The sequence below is a fragment of the Ricinus communis genome, chromosome 3 (assembly GCF_019578655.1).
Source record: "Ricinus communis isolate WT05 ecotype wild-type chromosome 3, ASM1957865v1, whole genome shotgun sequence".
NCBI lineage: Eukaryota > Viridiplantae > Streptophyta > Magnoliopsida > Malpighiales > Euphorbiaceae > Ricinus > Ricinus communis.
In genome coordinates, this window is record NC_063258.1 from 23,877,067 (window position 1) to 23,897,706 (window position 20,640).

General features: G+C 37.9%; 2 protein-coding genes across 2 annotated transcripts; one reads left to right on the forward strand and one right to left on the reverse strand.

The window, feature by feature from the left end:
• Positions 1-8,407: 8,407 nt before the first annotated feature.
• LOC125369466 lies at positions 8,408-12,064 on the reverse strand. Its single transcript, XM_048372028.1, has 3 exons — positions 11,650-12,064; positions 9,314-9,449; positions 8,408-9,222 (listed from the first exon to the last, which is right to left on the reverse strand). The coding sequence occupies exons 1-3, from the start codon at positions 11,811-11,813 to the stop codon at positions 9,049-9,051; spliced, it is 474 nt and encodes a 157-aa protein (XP_048227985.1). The 5' UTR covers positions 11,814-12,064; the 3' UTR covers positions 8,408-9,048.
• Positions 12,065-19,078: 7,014 nt separating this feature from the next.
• LOC125369585 lies at positions 19,079-20,243 on the forward strand. Its single transcript, XM_048372365.1, has 3 exons — positions 19,079-19,416; positions 19,615-19,736; positions 19,969-20,243. Exons 1-3 carry the CDS (start codon positions 19,079-19,081, stop codon positions 20,241-20,243), a joined length of 735 nt encoding a protein of 244 aa, XP_048228322.1.
• The last annotated feature ends 397 nt before the right edge of the window (positions 20,244-20,640 follow it).

Consider the following 20,640-nt stretch of genomic DNA (forward strand, 5'->3'; position numbering starts at 1 on the left):
CAGACAAGAGTGTTTGAAAATAATTCCTGATTTTTGAGCTATTTGTGAGAAAGGTAAGTATTATGTTCCACAATATGAATAAAGTTGTTTATCTTAGTTCCAAACTGATTTTTAATAAGATTTTTGAAATGGTTAAAAGCTTGAACAATATCACTTTTCATTTTAAGAGAATAAATCCAAGTAAATCTACTGAAGTCATCAATAAAATGAATGTAAAACTGATATCCAGATGACGAAAGTAATAGTGCAGGTCCCCAAAGGTCAGTGTGGATTAAATCAAGAACATTTTTTGGTTGAGAAAGAAAAGTTTTAAAAGGTAAGGCATGTGATTTTCCAAACTGACAGGCATCACATAAATTAATGTTATTAATTGCAGAATCAAAATTACACTCTTTTAAAACTTGAAACAAGACTCTTTTAGATGGATGGCTTAACCTCCTATGCCACGCATTCACATTTGGAAGACTCAATGAATTCAAACGTAACTCTGATTTTGATAAATTAGACGAAAAGGAAACGACTCTGGAATTTAATTTTGAATAACTAGACTTCTTTGAGGAGGGCGCAGCTTCAAACTTGTATAGGCCATCTTCAAGCTTCCCTTTGAGCATCACCAGTCCTGTCTGCTTGTCCTTCACAAAACAACTAGAAGAGTTAAATACAGTATTCACTTTGTTATCAGTCACTAATTGAGATACACTTAGCAGATTCTTTGTAATTTTAGGAACACATAACACATGATTAAAAGATAAATCTTTCCATTTCGTTGAAAATTTTATGTTACCTATGTGACTGATACCAAGCTTGCTTCCGTTGGCAATAATAAGAGAATTCTTACCATTATAGTCTTGCTTGTGTTGCAGGATCTGAGGATTATTAGTCACATGATGACTGGCTCTAGTATCGGCATACCATGAGGGATCTTCAATCGTCTCAGGAGTTACCATGAGGGCATTTGGATTTTGATTTGATGAGCTTCCCATAAAATTATGATCAAATCTGTTCCAGCAAATAGAGGCAGTATGGCTTCCTTTATCACAAAGTTGGCACATGAGTTTGTTTCCATTGCTTCTGCCTCCTCTTTTGCGAAATTTGCCTCTAGCACCTTTGTTGCTATAGTTTGATCGATTTTGCCCTCTGCTGTTGTTGGAATTAAATGGCCTGTTGCTAATGTGGTTTTGTAAAGTTAGCAGTGGCATGATTCAAATTAGTACCCTATGTTTGATAGGTATTGAGCTACTCTAATCTACTTTCATATGTCAACAGAGTCGTCTGCAATTCAATCCAGGATACTGACTCTTTGTCAGTAAGAAGAGTGACAATTAGAGTGCATTATGTGTTAAGACCACTCAAAATTTGAACAATTAGTTCAGATAAAGGTATTGGATTACCTGCCAGGGCAAGGTTGTCAGCAATGGCTTTCATGGTTGTCAGATATTCCTCCATCTTCATTCCTCCTTTTCTTGTTTTTTGTAATTCAGCTTTATAGTAGATAACTCTTGCTCTTGTATGTGCACCTGAAAATTCTTTTGCTGTATCCCAAAGCTCTTTCGATGTTGATTTCTGCATTAGTTGAGAGGCTATGTCTGAACTCATGGTACTGCAGCCATCCCAAAAAAGTAATTGATCATTTGAAATTCATTCTTGATACTTAGGATTTGGTATTTAACTGTACTTCCTGGTGTGGTTCTTGGCATGAATTCTGGAGGACAGAACTTGGTACCAAGAACATAGCCATCTAATCTGTGGCCTCTGATGATTGGCATAATCATGGTTTCCCATAGAAGATAATTTGTGCGATCAAGTTTGATTGCATTGTATTGAGTGGGTAAACTTCTGTTTTGTAAACTGGATAAAATATGCGGTTCACTTGAGCTTGGAGTTCCTGGAGGAGTGGTCATCATTGGTGTTTGATTGGAGAAATTTGCTTAGGTAAAGGTTCTGATACCAAGCTAAAAAAAAGATAGAATAGTAGAAGTAATAGCTAAAAAATAAAGATAGAACAATAGAAGTAATTGAATAATGCAGCTCCATATTTTACTAATATTTCATTCCTGTATTTATATAAGAAGATACAAACTACTTGACAGAAATTAAAAGGAATACATGAAGGATTCTTTGGCAATGAAATAGGAACAACTAACATATACATGACTAAGTAAACAAGCAAGAATTTCGGCTGAAGACTTGGCACCAAGGTTTAGCTCTTTAAACAGTAACAGAAACAGCAATGATCATCGTTGCTGTTTTAACTGTACTCAATGCGAACACAAATATTAGTCAAATTTATCTCTCTAGTTTGAGTTTATAAATTATGATCAGCAAATTCATATACTTTCAGACAATGTCCGGGCTGACTCTTATGTGCCTTTTGTCTATTTGGTGTAGATCATGTTGGATGCCTAAGGACTAGAAGAGAAGATAGGTTGGAGTACTCCGGAGAAAATTGGTTTTGCAGCAAAAAATGTGAAGAGGTACTAATATCCACATTTCCTTGGTTTATCTAAGTCTCATTGTGCATGGAATTTTGGTTTTCAATTTTTGCTTACAGAAGAGAAATCAGGAGCATTTTCTTATCCATTTGCTCATCCAAATATAACATTACAGGATTGTCATGTTGCAACTAGAAATTTCCAATCTAATTCTGTGTTTAACATTTGAAGGTAAAAATGAGTCGTTTTCAATTGATTTAGAGAAATATATTGCCTGGTATTGATGCTACACTACTCACAAAAGATGAATCCTCCTGCCCTTTGAACCAAGTTAATTAATGATACGAAAATCTGAAATATAAGGTTATACTGCTTCTGCTTCTTTGTTAATGCAGTCAGGCTAGGTAATTTGTGTTGGAACATGTGAGCTTGTCTTGGAAACAAGCACATGGTTTCCAGCAGTTTTCCATAGCTTGTAAGTCCCCATGTAGTATTTAATTTCTTATTTGACTTTGTACAAGTTCCTATATTAGTGGCATTGGGAACTACAACTTTTGTTATCTCCTTCTCTATTTAAATCAAATGTTAAAGGCTGAAAATATAAGAAAAAAAAACATATTTTTCCTCTCAATTTCTCTTCATCATTTCCATATTTCTTAAGAACTTGAGCTCAGATTTAGCTCAGTTTATAAGAACTTTAGCTCAAACACAGCTAAGTTCTATTTCATTTCCGCATTTACAGTGGTATCAGAGCTCCTGTCCTACGGGCTGTGAGGCTAAAAACAGAAAATCTAGAGAGTCAAACACGTGAGGGAGAGAAATACCGAGTGTTTGAAAGATTTGTGAGATTTTTTGAAAAAGAAAAAGAAGAACAAGAATAAGAACAAAACCAGAAAAATGGCTTCAAGTAGCTCATCAGCTCCTACCTTCAACGGATCACTTTATCATTTGTGGTCGGTGAAGATGAAAACTTACCTCAAATCTCAAGGTCTATGGAAAGTGGTTGAGACAGATGAAGATCCTCCCGCTCTCAGGCCAAATCCAACAATAGCTCAGCTCAGAGACCATGAAGAACAGCTCCTCAAGAAAGATAAAGCCTTGACTTGCATCCACTCAAGTTTGGCAGATCATGTTTTCACCAGCATCATAGACCTGGAAACACCCAAAGCTGTTTGGGATTACCTCAAAGAGAGCTTTGAAGGCACAGACCGAGTGAAAGCTGTGAAGCTCTTGACGCTCAAGATAGAATTTGAGCTGCTCAAGATGAAGGATGACGAGCTAGTGAAAGATTATTCATCAAGAATGATGGATCTTGTAAACCAAATTAGGCTGTATGGTGAAGCTCTACCTGATCAGAGAGTGGTGGAGAAGATTATGGTCAGCGTACCAAGAAAATTTGAAGCTAAAATTTCAGCTATTGAAGAGTCATGTGATTTGCAGAGGCTAACAGTAGCTGAGCTCACTAGCAAATTAGTAGCTCAAGAACAAAGAAGCTCAATGAGAGATGAAGAGACATCTGAAGGTGCTTTCTTTGTTTCTCATAAAGGAAAGAAGCCAAACAGCAGAAATAGAAGAGGTACTAGCTACAAAAATCGAGCTTCAGAAAATTCAAGCTCAAAACAAGGCAAGCTTCCTCCTTGCTCCATTTGCAAGAAAATAAACCATGCTGAAAAAGATTGTTGGTACAAAGATGGTGAAAAACCAAAGTACAAATGCAACTTTTGCAACAAGATTGGCCACACCGAGAAGTTTTGCAGAGCTAAGAAAGCTCAACAAGCTCAGACGCAAGCTCAAGAGCAGGTCCTTGCAGCTGAGAAGGAGAAATCACATCCAAGTGAGCATTTATTCATGGCTTCTCAAGCTAACAAAACAGCTCAGAATTACACTTGGCTCATAGACAGTGGATGTACTAGCCACATGACACCAGATGCTACAAGTTTTACTAGCCTTGACGAGTCAATAACAACCAGAGTGAAGCTCGGAGATGGCTCAACGGTTCAAGCTAGAGGAAGAGGCTCAATTTCTATCAACACTAAGAAAGGTACCAAAGTTATCTCAGATGTTCTTTACATACCTGAGCTCAATCAAAATTTGCTTAGTGTGCCTTAAATGATTAGAAAAGGTTATGGTGTCTATTTCAAAAATGCATGCTGCTATATTTTAGATACCTGTGGTGTTGAGATAGCTAAAGTCAAGATGATTGGTAATAGCTTTTATTTGAAGCTAGATGTTATTCAGACATGTGCATTTAGTGTAAAAGAGGATGATAGCTTGAAATGGCATAAGAGGCTAGGCCACTACAATTTTAAAACTTTAAAAGAGATGCATAATTTAGAGCTAGTTTTGAGTCTGCCTGAAATTGTAGCTCCAGAAGTAGAGTGTGAGGGCTGTAAGCTCGGAAAGTCACAAAGAACTCCTTTTCCAAAAGGCGGAGTCACTAGAGCTACTGAAAAGCTAGAAATTGTGCATTCAGATATTTGTGGTCCTATGGCAACACCTTCTTTGAGTGAAAACAGGTACTTTATGCTCTTTATTGACGATTTTTCAAGGATGACTTGGGTGCACTTCCTCAAAACCAAGTCCTCAGTTTTTTCAATTTTTAAAAATTTCAAGAAGCTAGTGGAAACTCAAAGTAGCTGCAAGCTTAAGGTGTTGAGAACTGACAATGGTGGAGAGTACACTTCACAAGAATTCAGCTCCTTTTGCCAAGAAGAAGGCATCCTACACCAGTTCACGGTTTCATATTCTCCACAACAAAATGGAGTCTCAGAAAGAAAGAATAGAACTGTGATGAACATGGCTAGAAGCATGCTGTTTGAGAAGAAGCTACCAAAGACTTTTTGGGCTGAAGCTGTAGCTACTTCAGTATATTTATTGAATAAAATTGCAACGAAGGCAGTGGAAGGCAAGACCCCACATGAAGCTTGGAATGGTGTCAAGCCTTCAGTTGAGCATCTCAGAATTTTTGGCTCAATATGCTATTTTCACATTCCTTCAGTCAAAAGAACGAAGCTAGATCAGAGAGCTATAAAGGGTATATTTGTGGGCTATTCAACAGAGTCCAAAGGCTACAGAATTTTTGAGCTCAACAATAAAAGAATTGAGCTCAGTAAAGATGTGAGCTTTGATGAGAGCTCTTTTTAGAATTGGGATTCACATGAAGTCGAGAAGCATGAGCTTCCTTCCTTATTAGCTCCTACTTTTGAAGTGGAAGAAGAAGAGAACGTCAATGACGAGCTATTTGATGTGCACAACACTAGTGACACTCAAGTGCTCAGAACAAGACCGTTAGCTGAGGTGTATGAAAGATGCAATTTTGTCTTCGCTGAGCCAGCTAACTTTGATGAAGCTTCCAAGCATCCAGAATGGATTGAAGCTATGAAAGCTGAAATTCAAATGATAGAAAAGAACAACACTTGGCTGCTCATTGAGCTACCATAAAACAAGCAAGCTATAGGAGTCAAATGGGTGTTCAGAACCAAGTACAATCCTGATGGCTCAATCAACAAGCTCAAGGCCAGATTAGTTGTGAAGGGCTATGCTCAAGTTGCGGGTAGTGACTATGGAGATACCTTTGCTCTAGTAGCTAGACATGATACTATCAAGTTGCTGTTGTCTTTTGCAAATGGGGGCTCGGAAAGTTTTCCATCTCGATGTGAAATCAGCATTCTTGAATGGTGAGCTCAAGGAGGAGCTCTACATAGAGCAACCAGAAGGTTTCCAAATGAGAGGAAGAGAAGATGAGGTGTACAAGCTAAGAAAGGCTTTGTACGGGCTGAAGCAAGCTCCAAGAGCTTGGTACCAGAAAATTGATGCTCACTTGATGCAACAAGGGTTCAAGAGAAGTGATAATGAAGCCACTCTTTATTTGAAGCAAGAAGATGGAGAGCTCAAGATAGTGGTTTCATTATATGTTGATGACCTTCTTGTTACTGGTAGCCAAGAAGAAGCTGTTTCAGAACTCAAGAAGCAAATGGAAAGTGTTTTTTAGATGTCCGATTTGGGCTTAATGAACTATTTTCTTGGGATGGAAATTCATCAATGCTCCTCAGGAATTTTCATATCTCAAAGAAAGTATGCTCTTGATGTTTTGAAGAAGTTTAAGCTAGAAGCTTGTAAAGAAGTTGCAGCTCCAATAGCTCAAAATGAAAAGCTTTCGAAGAATGATGGAGAAAAGCTAGAAAGCCCAACTGTGTACAAAAGCATTGTTGGCAGTTTGTTGTATCTTTCAGCTACAAGACCTGACCTAATGTATCCAGCTAGCCTTCTTTCAAGATTCATGAGCTATCCTACGAGTGTGCATCTAGGAGTAGCTAAAAGAGTTCTCAAGTTCTTAAAGGGTACCGTGAAGGATGGTATTTGGTATCACAGGCTTGACCAAATTGAGCTACAAGGTTATGCTGATAGTGATTGGGCTGGAAGTGTGGATGACATGAAGAGCACCTCAGGCTATGTGTTCTCGCTAGGCTCAGGTGCAATTTGCTGGAACTCAAAGAAACAAGAAGTTGTAGCTCAATCAACGGTCGAGTATGTGTCGATTGTGCATCAAATCAAGCTATATGGCTTAGGAAGCTCTTGTCGGTTGTGTGTTGAGCTAGACAAACCAACTACAATCTATTGTGACAATAAGTCAGCAATTGCTATAGCTGAAAATCCAGTTCAACATGGACGAACCAAGCACATCAATGTGAAGTTTCACTCCATTAGAGAAGCTGAGAAGAATTTGGAGATCAAGCTCCAGCATTGCTCTTCAGAAGAGCAGCTTGCTGATCTCTTTACCAAACCATTATCAAGACCAAGAATTGATTTTTTGAAGAATCAGCTAGGAGCTTCCAAGACCAACCTCAAGGAGGAGTGTTGGAACATGTGAGCTTGTCTTGGAAACAAGCACATGGTTTCCAGCAATTTTTCATAGCTTGTAAGTCCCCATGTAGTATTTAATTTCTTATTTCATTTTGTACAAGTTCCTATGTTAGTGGCATTGGGAACTACAACTTTTGTAATCTCCTTCTCTATTTAAATCAAATGTTAAAGGCTGAAAATATAAGAAAAAAAAAACATATTTTTTCTCTCAATTTCTCTTCATCATTTCCATATTTCTTAAGAACTTGAGCTCAGATTTAACTCAGTTTATAAGAACTTTAGCTCAAACCCAGCTAAGTTCTATTTCATTTCCGCATTTACAATTTGGGGCTAGATGCAATTAACACTTACTAAGCTCCCTAGTCATCCATTCGGAATATAGTATTTTTATACTAAAAGTTATATAAGGAATCGAGAAATCAAGATATTATCATTGCTCTTTCCAGTTAGGCTATGACCTCTTTCAGTCTGTGATAGATGGACACCATAAATACACGCTACTTTATGTTTTAGCCTTAGAGGAGGGTGGTGTGTGTTAACAAGCACTTACTGGAGATCTTGAATCTTTCTCAGTTAGATGGACAGGACTCAATTCAATTTTTAGACTCTTTTTGATGTGATTGATATGAACTGAATGAAAGCATACTTTCTTCTGGTAGGACATGTGTATAAAAAATTCTGTTCTTTGAGGTTGCTTGGTAACATTCGCAGTTATTCTTGCCTCCTGCCTGCAGCCTGATGGACAATATCAATTAGCAGGTTGCTGTATTGTGTCCTAGCTAATTCTTACAGAAAAATTATTATGCAGAATCTGATATATAGATTGCCTGTTGTAGTGTACATTGTCCAATCTTCAATTTGCTACAAATAATTGCGCAGTTTTTGCAGATTTTCTTGGGCCTCCATGAGCTTCTAGGAAAACAAATTCCAGTAGGTTTAAACAATCTTACTTGGACACTGTTAAAATCCAACCACTCCAGTGATCACAAACCTGATGCTTCTGATATTGAGAACTACAGCAAGCTCAGTATTGCACTTCATGTGATGCATGAGTGTTTTCAGCCTGTTGAAGAACCCCGCACCAAGGGAGATTTTCTTAAAGATGTTATTTTCAGAAAAAGGTAAGAAACTCTTATTAAACAAAATCTGAATGGCTAAATTCCTTTTCTGGTTGGAAAATAATGGCATGCAGAGCTTAAAATTTTCCTTCTTTTGAAGTTCAAATGTCAAATGATTGAGCTTGGCAGGTCTTGATTCTCTATTATGCTATATATTTAACTAATACTTGTATACATTTAGGTACTTTGTTTATCAGTTTCTCCATAAGAACTAGAGAACGGGTACTGAACCTTTCAGTTGTCATTTTGGCTTTTGCAGGTCAGAACTCAACCGTCTGAATTTTCGAGGATTCTATACAGTTCTTCTGCAGAAGGATGATGAATTTATTACAGTGGCTACAGTTAGGTATATTTTTGTTAATTAGATATTATTATACATGTCCTACTTTAGACAATATGGGGATCTGAAAATCTTTTTTCTTGTTCAAGGGTCTATGGAGAGAAGGTGGCAGAAATACCACTTGTTGGCACTAGAGTTCAGTACCGTCGACTTGGAATGTGTGGCATACTAATGAATGTGCTTGAAAAGGTAACCTGTAGATTCTACTCTTATCTCAGGGAGAATGAAGAAGATATTCTCATGGGCTGAAATTTTTTCTCATCACTATATGTTCTTTTCAATTGTTTTTCTTCTTTCAGAAGCTGAAGAAATTAGGAGTCCAGAGACTGATTTTAGCTGCTGTTCCTAGCGTTTTAAACACATGGACGGGTTCATTTGGATTTTCAAAACTGACAGAATCTGAAAGATTACAGTTTCTTGGATTTCCAGGATACTGTAATGTGCCACAAGCTGTTAATGAAGACCCCTTCTGCAGATTCAAGTCCATTAACAGGTTAGTTTTAATTACTTCAGTTACAGTTATTTGACGAGAAGCAAAATATTGGCACTATTGTACTCACTGTCGGACATGTTCTTGATTCTATTTTGCAGAAGTTCAGCCCATGGTTCAGGAAGATGCCTGTGGAAATCGTGATAACATTGATCTGAAGGGACCCAGTCCCGTCTCTGAAGTACTTCAAGCACATACAACTGGGGCTGAAATTGTGGAACATGGAAATTCAGGGTAGGTATTTCGGTTCCTTTATCTAGAAGTTAGGACTAATATACAAAATGACTATTGTTACTACTGGTCTTAGTATTTCCAGATCAGAATATCTATGTCCTGGAAATGCTTTCTGACACCTGAGGAGTGACCATTTCTTTTTCCACCAGGATTTCTGCAAGCAATAGCACTAGCAATAGTATAGTGCCAGTGGTGAAGGGCTTATTAATCCTGTGATGAACCCAGGAAGTGATCCAGGTGAAGTCAATCTGGAGTGCTTCCCTCTTAACGTGGAAAGCAAATTCAAATGCTATTACAAGCGAAGAAAAAGAAGAGAGTTTTCAGCCTGTGGGAGCTGAGTTTTTTTTTGCTTGCATCAACTAACAGAATTGAATAACCAAAAACAATTGAAGATGGACCCAGTTCATATATGTAGAAGCATCAACAGAATTGAAGAAAATGGTAATGAAAATACAGAAACTCATGAGCCCTTAGATTAACCCATCTATTTTTTATAGAATTTATTAGCACGTTAATACCGAATTTTGCCGGTTCTCGTTTGTCACAATGTAATTTGTTATATTTAACTATCAGACTCGTATAAAATTATTTATATCAATCAAAATAAATATGTATTTTTACAATATCTAACTTTAGCATTTATATAAAAATAATTAATTAATATTTTTTACTTATTTTAATTCTTAGCATAATTTAATTTTAATAAAGTTTAAATATTTTAAAAGTATTTTTATTTAGTAAAATATAAAAATTTATATAATTTGACTTTAAATTATTAAAATAAAATAAACATTTTTCTTATTATTTATTTTGTACATTAATTATAACTTTAATAAGAAAGTTCAAGGACCAACTTATCCTTTTTCTATTATTTTAATTTTATAATTATATTGACTTTAAAAATATAAAATATTTAGTATAATAAACAAAATTTAAGAAGTAATTTATATAAGAAATAATATAAAACCACCTAGTTAACATTGTTTTATGAAATTTAGAGTGGAATTACTATTTAATATAAAATTATAAAATAAATTTTTTTAATATAAAATTAAAATATAGAAAGATAAAAAAATATAAATTTAAAATATTAAGAGATAAATAACGCCAATATAAAAAAATATAAAAAAACATATAATATCATGTTATCGGTAGATAATATCACATATCACTATATAGTTGGTATCATATATCACTACATAATTAGTATTATATGTTACTATATAATTGGTATTGTCTATAAGTTATATAAAAGAAAAAAAAAAATCTTATATAGTAATTACCTCGTACTATAATTGATAAGACGTGTTTGTGCAATGAGCATTGATTAGGATTTAGAAATTACAGGGGAATGGGAAGGAAAAAGAGTAGAGGAAAGTAATAGAGAAAGAGAAAAAAAAAGAAAAAAAAACTAGTAAAAGTGGGATGGAAAATTCTCTTGAGGAAAACCTTCCTCTCCTGTCTAACGAAGACCGCCCTACTATGAAAGTCAAGTTTCACAGTAATATCAATATGGAGAATTCATGTATGGATTCAGATCAAAACATTGAGCATCAGCAAGATATGGATATGGAGGATAATGCCCTGAAGACTTATAAAGAAAGCCTTCTAGTGAACCCGGATGAGATGTATTTTGATAGAATTTTTTATATTGAATTTAAGGAAGGTGATATTATAGTCCATTTGGAGCCTTCTGGTCCTAGTATCATGTTATCAAATGAGTTTCGCAACCGGGTTAAACAGCCTTGGGAGAACTTCATTGTAGTTAAATTATGGGGTAGACCTTTGGGTTATAAAATTTATGCAATGGAATCATGACTATCTGGAAGCTGCGAGGTCATTACAAAGTTATTGATCTTGACAATGGATTTTTCTTGATTAAACTAGACCTTAAGGAGGATTTGGAACACATAATTTTGGATGGTCCTTGGACTATTCTTGGCCATTACTTAACTGTACAAGAATGGATTCTGAAATTTTGGGCAACCAATGCAGTGGTTTCCTCAATGATGTCTTGGGTCAGACTTCCAAAGATGTCAATGCAGTACTAGTATGAGCAAATTTTAGAGACAATTGGCAACGTTGTTAGGAAAACAATTACAGTTGATATGAATACTCAACTAGCAAATAGAGAGCAGTTTGAATGATTCATGCAAAAAGTTGAATACGAACCTCAAGTGTGTTTTGAATGTGGAATTGTTGGACATAGTCAAGTCATGTGCCCTAACAAAAGGAGTATGGAGGAAAATATGGCTAACCGCCATGGAGAGACATTGGAGGTCTCGCTTGCAACTGACTGGTCGGGTCAATATGGTCCCTGGATCCATGCCCAACATAGACCTCGCAGAAATCAAAAGAAGGAAAGTCCTACAGAATCGCCATCAACGTCTAGAAAATCCGGCTCAAGATTTAAGGCCCTAATTGGGCAAGAAGGGGAATCACATAACATGTCTACTGGTCAACAAGGTGTGCAAAGGAATATTCTATCAAAGGAAAGTGTTGATTCTCTGCAAAGGAAAGGAAAGAAAAAGATCGTAGAATGTGGATTACCTATCCATAAGCAGACTTTTGACTGTTTGCATGGGAATACAATTCATGACACTGATTCAGATAAGGCTCCTACAAGGGATGTGGCTCACTTGAATGGGCCTCATTTAGTTACTATTGTGCTCCAAATCAATTTTGCTAGTGGGCCTATGGATAATAGAATTATTCAAAATGGCATGGTCTCGGCCCCATTAAATCTTTCCAATCCGTTTGGAAATGCTCCAGTGACTCTGAGTGAATTTGCTTCATCTAACAAGCCTTTAGTTCTCTTTTCATCCAAGAAACCACCGGATCTTAGGAAGAAGAGAAATAGAGGCACTACAGGTAATAAAAAATTAAAATTGTTTATTGTGGATAGTGTCCCAAATCAAAAGCCAAAACGAGAAATGGTAAGGACATGCATGGCGAGGGCAGTAGTTCCTCATTGGCCCTCACGCAGCATACTTCATGTTGTCCAAGTTTTGCTTTGTTAACTTTTCCTCTTCTATTTATTTTATGTCAATTTTTACCTGGAATTGCCAAGGAGCTGGCAGAAAAAAGTTTAAAGTTACTTTCAATGATTATATGCGGAGGCATAATCTTACTATTTGTATTATTTTGGAGCCTCAAATTAGCGATACTAAAGCTTACTTTTTAATTCACTCGTTAGGCTTCCTAATCATTTTAGAGAAGAGGCTAGAGGTTTCTCAAGTGGTATTTGGATTTTATAGAATAATAATGTTGTGAATGTGCAGATTATCGACTCAGGTTCTCAGCATATCCACTTTCATTAGAGCTTGGACTCTGATATGGGTGTCTATACTGCCATTTACGATTCCACTAGGCCTAGCGTCAGAAAAATTCTCTGGAACACTATTCAGAGTATCTGAAACACGGTGACTGATCCTTGGATTTTAACAAGCGACTTTAATTCATACCTTAGCATTAATGATAAAGCTGGAGGGCGTCCAGCCTCTCTATCCAAATGCAGGGACTTCAGGGAGTGTATGAATGACTGTAATCTCGAGGACTTGAGCTTTACGGGCCCAAAGTACACTTGGGAGCGGAGTGGTGTCAGAGAGACTTGATCGTGTAGTTTGTTTTTTAGCCTGGAGATTAAGATTTCCAAAAGATTGTTAAACATCTACTAAAAATTAATTCTGACCATTGCCCTTTGCTGATTATCTTACAGGGAGCTTCCTTGCCCCAAACGAACGAAAGAACTTTCTGTTTCTAGGCAGCCTGGCTAACTCATAAAGGGTTTAAGGAGTTTGTAAAGAATAATTAGCATTATAATGGTGACTTCACTAATAGCACTAATGTTTAGGTGTAGTAGGTCTAGAAGTGGAACAAGGAGATCTTTGGTAATGTGTTTGCTCGTACGAAAAATCAGCTTAAGCAAATTATTGGTGTTGAGAGAGCTTTGGAGAATAGAGTTTCTATTCGGCTTCAGCAACTTCGCAATGTTCTTACGCATGAGTATAAAGAGACTGTTACAAGAGGAAATAATTTGGTACCAAAAATCTCGTCATAAGTGGTTGCAGATAGGGGATCGTAACACTAAGTATTTTCATGCATCTTCTATTGCGAGACATCGTCGCAATCATATTAAAAACTTAAAAATGATTTGTGAGTTTGGATTAGGGATACTAAGCAAATTAAGCAAATGGTAATCTTCTTTTATAAGAGTTTATATTCGGATGAAGGGAACTAGATTGCCAGCGTTGATATCCTGAATGGTTTTCCTGTCCTTTCGGATGAACGTTTCTCTAAGTTACTTGATCTTATTAGTTTGGAGAAAACTAAATTCACTCGTTTTGATATGGGTCCTTATAAGGCCCCTAGCCTTGATCTGCTCCAGCCTGTTTTTTTATCAAAGTCAATGGTCTACTATGAGTGAGTCAATCTTTCATATGATTACAGAATTTTTCCAGCTAGGGAATCTTGATCCAAATTTGAATGAAACCCTTATTTTAAATGAGACCCATTAGCCTCTGTAATGTGGCTTATAAGATCATTACCAAGATCATTGCCAATCGTATTAAGCCTCTTTTGTCTTTTCTGGTGCCACAAACCCAAAGTAGTTTTGTGCTTGGGTGCCAAATTACTAAGAATGTGATTATTATGCAGGAAACCGTCACTTTCTGAGGAATTGGAGATCAAAGAAATGTTGCATGCTTATAAAGGCAGACCTTGAAAAGACATATGATCGATTGAGATGGAGCTTTATTCGTGATACCTTACTTTTTGCAGGTTTTTCGATCGATTTAGTGGAGAGAATTATGATAGGCATCACCTCTTCTAGCATGGGAGTGCTTTGGAATGGTGAATTGACTGATATCTTTCATCCTTCTAGAGGAATTAGACAAGGAGATTCCCTTTCCCTTTACATTTTTGTTATGTGTATGGAATGTTTATCTCATATAATTTCTCATGCAGTTGACTGATCAAGTAATCTTGCTGATGAATTTGATTAATTGTGTTAGGATTATGTGTTTATCTGAGTTATTGATTAGTTAGCCTTGCTACGGGATTCGGTGGCCTTAAGCCTACCTATCCCTGAGCGTCGGTCACAAGCCCATAGATCAGGTCGTGACAAAGTTGGTACCTAATGTGCGTAAAATACACACATCTAAATGGGGTTTTTAAGATCGATTTTATGGATATTTGGATGTAAATTGGTACCAACACTCACCCTATGCGTATATTTGTGTGCATTAGGTCTAAAAGAAGTCAAAGAATGAAAAAGGAAAGAATTGGAGCATAATTGAACTTCAAATCTGCCGAAACAAGCTAAGTACGAGCATGAGGAAGCTGAACATGGCCGTGTTGGTCTCAACACTGGCCGTGTTCCCAACACGGTCACAAACACAGGACGTGTTACCAACACGGGAACCAACACGGCCGTGTTGCACATCAAAGAAGAAGTAGATCTTATGGAGCACGGCCACAGAGAGTAACACGGCCAGGAACACCAGCCAGTGTCCTTAACACGGCCAGAGACACGACCGTGTTGGAGGCGACAAGGGGTATTAATTAAAAGAACGAAGAGAGAAAAAAGAAAAAAATGAGGCTAGGCTTAGAACGTCCCAAAACCCTAATTTTTCTCCCTAAGGGTTTTCTGAGCTGAAACCAAGGGAAAAGGAGACTTGGATCAAGGTTTCAATCAGATTTTCTTGAAGGATCGAAGATTGAGCAAGGTTCGTTGATTGATTTTCAAATCGAGCAAGAGGAACAAGAATCGATTCAATTGGAGCAAAAGGATTTGGGGCTGTTTACTCTCATCCAAGAGTGTAATCGGGTTTTCTCTACCTTTGCTTATTGTTGTAATTGAATTCTTGTATATTTTGAGAATGAACATGATTAGCTAGATTGATTAAATCCATTGGGATTTCTTTACTATGTTGGCTTGATATTATATTGTTGGATTGTTTGAGTTGGTTTTGTATTCTTCTTGTTTTCAGTATTAATAAGATTATGCATTATTCATGAGACGTTGTGAATTGTGATGTTTAGATTGCTTTATGAGATTGAGAAATCTGTTTGGCAATTGGAATTTTAAATAGCAAGAACTGGTTAATAATCGCTTAGAGATAAGGATAATTAACTAGCCGGATTAAGAATTAACAAAGCTTAATAGAGGCGGATTAAAGCTTAATGCTAATTTAAGAATCAATCGTTAGGAAGAGATTCCAACTTTATGTTATTAGGTTTAGGAATTCGATTATCTCGAGAGAGAAACCGAATTCGGTTAAGAATTCGTCCACGGGTAGCATAATTAGACTCACCGATCCTTTATCTTTTGTTCGGTTGCCAACTAGTTTAGATTCCCTTTGGGTTTTTCTTCTTGTCTTGATTATTTCGTTTATCAATCACTCTTGCATCTCCCTTAGGACTTAGCTTGTAGCTATTAGTTAGTTTAGAAATTATTTATCGCTAATTTTAGGTTAATATAACAAAGAACAAAGGAGTAACTCTGGGCTTTCACTTTCCCGAGAAATACGACCTTGATACTCGCCATTAGTGCTATACTGCATCGATAGGTACACTGCCTTATATTGTAGCTATTACGAGTACCAGAGCCTAAGTTTAGCTTTCCTAGGTTAGCTTGCTTAGCTACTGCGCAGTTAAGGTCGAGTCTCTCCTTGTATGTTTTGTTGATTCTAGTAACTACGCTACATATTAGAGAGTCTGTTGTCATTTTGATATCTTGTTTATTTATTTTCAATTTTTGCTATACTGAGGACTTGAGTAGCAGCAGTGGCCCAAGAGGCCTAAAATGAGTTTTCTACCTAGTTAGCCCTACTAGCACCAGCCCGTAATACCAGGAAGCAAGGTCAGCCTCGAGTGGCAGCGCAGTCAAATCAAGGCGAGGCTCAAGAGGCACTTAGTGTTGGTGGAGTTCCAATTGAAGCATTTGTAGCCGGTATGAGAGCAATTGTTGGTTCTTCAACAGTTGCAAGTTGCTCAGGATTCGAGGAGCAACAGTAGTAGGTCCGGTATCGGGAATCTGGACGAGGTTCCCATATCTGAGTATACTAAGCTAAGACCTATGGAGTTTGATGGGGTATCAAAGGACCCTTTGGACTTTTTGGACAAGGTTGAGAAGAGAGCATTGGTTTTGTGCTGTTTAGATAAGAGGACTATCGAGATGGTAGGTTTTCTCTAAAGGGGATAGTATCTCAGTGGTTTAGGGATTACATTCATCCCTTTTTGGATGGTATGACATGGAAACAATTCAGAGATAGGTCGAAGAGTACTTCATTCCTTTTAGTGTGAGACATGAGTATAGAGAGAGGTTCGAGAGGCTGGTTAAAGGAGACCTGTCTGTGGCAGACTACACTAGACAGTTTGTACAACTGAGCAGGTATGCACCCTATGCTGTGAGGATCGAGGAGTAGAAGGAAAACAAGTATATTTCAGGACTTGGTTCAGAGTTTGTCTCATTGGTTCAGTCTATAAGGAGTAGCTTCATAGAGATGATTAATATGGCTAGGCAGATGGAGATGACCCTGCGGGGGTTTGGTTAGGGGGCTGATGAAGGCAAGAAGAAAAAGACCAAGACTGAGGGTCAGAATAGTGTGCCAGCCAGTAGTGTCATTTTACGGCAGTGGTGGATACTCAAGGGTTCCTACCAGCAGGCCGGCAGAAAGGCTACCGTACTCACAAAAAAAGGTAGGCACAATCAGAAGGATGGCCGAAGATTCAAGCCAAGACAAGGCTTCAATGGCAGTGGGCAAATTTTTTATTATAGCAGTTATAGTTCTAGAGCCAGCACTATTAGATGTGCGGTAGGTCACATTAAGAACCGTGCCTAGTTTCTAGCAGAGCCTGTTTCAGGTGTGGCGAGATAAGGCCTATAGCTCAAGCATGTCCTCGCTATTTCAATCACCCAACTTTCTCTCAAGGCTCATATACTAGTATAGCCCGACCAACTTTTTCTGCAGCTCCTGGTTATTCTCAATGTGGATCTTAGTTTATCGGCCAGTAGGGCTGTGGTCTCGGAGGCAGGCCTATGAGAGGTCAGGGGGCAGAGTTCAGAGTTAGGCTTGGAGCTCTCAACAGTCAGGTCGTGGCCAAGTAAGAGTGTTCGACACTAAGGCTACCCATTCCTTTATATCTCCTAGTTTTACTTTAAGGTTGAGCGTTCATCTGATTAGACTTTAGGTTCTTATATCGGTTATTACGTCATGGAGTAACGCCTCAGAGACTGATGTTGTATTTCAGTTATGTCCGGTGTCAGTTGAGGGTCGAGATTTGATTGCTAATTTGATTTTGTTGGACGTCATGGACTTTGATGAAATTTTAGGAATGGACTAGTTGGCTATGCATTATGCCACGTTGGACTGTCGAGAAAAGCAGGTGACTTTTTGAATCTCGAGAGACTCAAAGTTTCATTTCAAAAGAGAGTAGATACTCCATCATCGAATCCCATGTCAGCCATTACGGCTAGGCAGATGCTTCGTCGTGGGTGTCAAGGACATGTGGCTTTAGTGAGGGATACCTTGACAAAAAAAAGGTAGAGTTAAGGATGTTCTTATAGTCTACAAGTTTCCCGATGTATTTTCGGAAGAGCTACTAGGATTGTCACATGACAAAGAAATAGAGTTCTCCATCGATGTAGTACCGAGTACAACTCCCATTTCTATACCACCCTATCGAATGGCACCAGCAAAGTTAAAGGAGCAATTGCATGACCTTCTGAATAAGTTTTTTATTAGACCCAATACGTCTTTCTAAGGCGCTCCTATACTGTTCGTGAAAAAGAAGGATGGTACCTTACGCCTCTGTATTGACTACCAGCAGTTAAATAAGACGACGATTCGTAATAAATCCGCTTTCTCATATCGATAATCTATTCGATCAGCTTCCAGGAGTCGCATGTTTTTCCAAGATTGATTGTGATTAGGGTATCACCAAATGAAAATTTGTGAGGAGGACATTTCGAAGACGATGTTTAAGACGCGTTATGGGCATTATGAGTTCTTAGTAATGTTGTTTGGACTTACTAATGCTCCTGCAACCTTTATGGATCTGATGAATTGGGTGTTTAAGCCATTCCTGGATCACTTTGTCATCGTGTGATGATATCTTGATATATTCCAGAAGCAAAGATGAGCATGTGTGGCAGTTGAGGATGATACTTCAGATGTTGAGGGACCATCAGTTGTATGCTAAGTTCTCCAAGTACGAGTTTTAGTTAAACAACGTAGCTTTTCTAGGTTACGTGGTGTCTAGAGAGGGTACTCAAGTGGACCCCAAGAAAGTGGAGGCGGTGACGGATTGACAGAGACTAACCACGGTGATAAAGATTCACAGCTTTCTAGGTTTGGCAGTCTATTATCGCCGATTTGTGCAAGACTTTTTAAGGATAACAACGCCTTTGACTAGGCTGACTCAAAAGAATATTAGATTCCAATGGACTGATGCGTGTGAAAGAAGCTTTCAGAGGCTGAAAGATTGTTTGATTTCAGCTCCAGTGTTGACCTTACCCTCCAGAACTGGTGGTTTTACGGTGTATTGTGACGCTTCTAGAGTGGGTTTGGATTGTATTTTGATGTAGCATGGTAAGGTAATGGCTTATGCATCTAGGCAGTTGAAGAGGCATGAATGGAATTACTCTACTCATGACTTGGAGATGACAACAGTAATTTTTACCCTTAAGATCTTGAGTCACTATCTCTACAAGGAGACATGCGAGATATATATAGATCACAATAGCTTGAAGTATATTTTTCAACAAAAGGAGTTGAATCTGAGGCAGAGAAGATGGTTGGAGCTTCTGAAGGATTATGATTGTACTATTCTCTACCATCCAGGTAAAGCAAATGTTATGGCAGATGCCTTAAGTAGGAAGTCGGTAGGTAGCCTTGCTCACATTAGTGCGGAAAAGAAATCTCCAACCAAAGAGTTGTATGAGTTGTACAACTAAAGGTTGCAAATGGAGGTAATGAAATTGGGAGCATTGTTGGTGCATTTCAAGGTTAGGTCTGTGCTTGATGACATAATTAAGTTAGCTCAGAGTTAGAACCCACAGTTAAGAAAAATCTGCAAAGAAGTGCAGTAGGGTCAAGCTAACAATTTTATTATAGATGATGATAGTACTTTCAGGATGGGCACTAAACTGCGTGTTCCTAACGTGGATAATCTCAGAAAGAAGATTTCAGAAGAGGCGCACTGCACAGCTTACAATGTCCATCCAGGTTCTACCAAGATGTATCATGATTTGGAAGGCATTTATTGGTAGAATGGGATAAAAAAGGATATGGCAGAATTTATTTCCAACTGTTTGACGTGTCAGCAAGTTAAGTTGGAGCACCAGAAGCTGTCAGTGTTGTTGCAGCCGCTTCCTATACTAGAGTAGAAATGAAAAAGAATTATTATAGATTTCATGTCGGGTTTGCCTAAGACTTTGGCTGGTTAATGACTCTATCTGGGTAATTGTGGACTGATTGACTAAGTCAGCACACTTCCTTTCCGTGAAGACTACCTATTCTGTGGCTAAGTATGCAATGGTGTATCTAGAGAGAATTATTAGTCTTCACGACATTCCTGTCTCAATAGTGTCTAATAGGGGACCCCAATTTACTTCGAGATTTTGGAAGAAGCCACAAGACGAGCTTGGTATTATATTGGACTTCAGCACAGCTTTTCACGCCCAGACTCACGGACAGTCAGAAAGGACAATTCAGACCGTGGAAGATATGCTTCAGATGTTTGTAATAGATTTTGATGGTTAGTGAGAATGGTACCTGCCATTGATTGAGTTCGCTTATAATAACTGCTACGATGCGAGCATCGAGATCCTTACAAGGCACTGTACGGCAGGAAGTGCAGATCTCTTGTATGTTGGGAAGAAGTTGGTGAATGGAAGTTAGCAGGACCAGAGTTGGTTCAAATTATTTCAGAGAAGATTCCTATTATCCACGAGTGACTGAAGACAGCTTTTAGTAGGCAGAAGAGTTATGTGGATCCGAAGCGAAAACACTTGGAGTTCAATATTAGGGAGTTTGTTTTCCTAAAGGTGTCCCCTATGTATGGTGTGATGCGGTTTGGCAAGAAAGAAAAGTTAACCTCTCGTTATATGGGACCTTTTGAGATTATTGACAGGATTGGAGAGGTAGCATACAAGTTGGA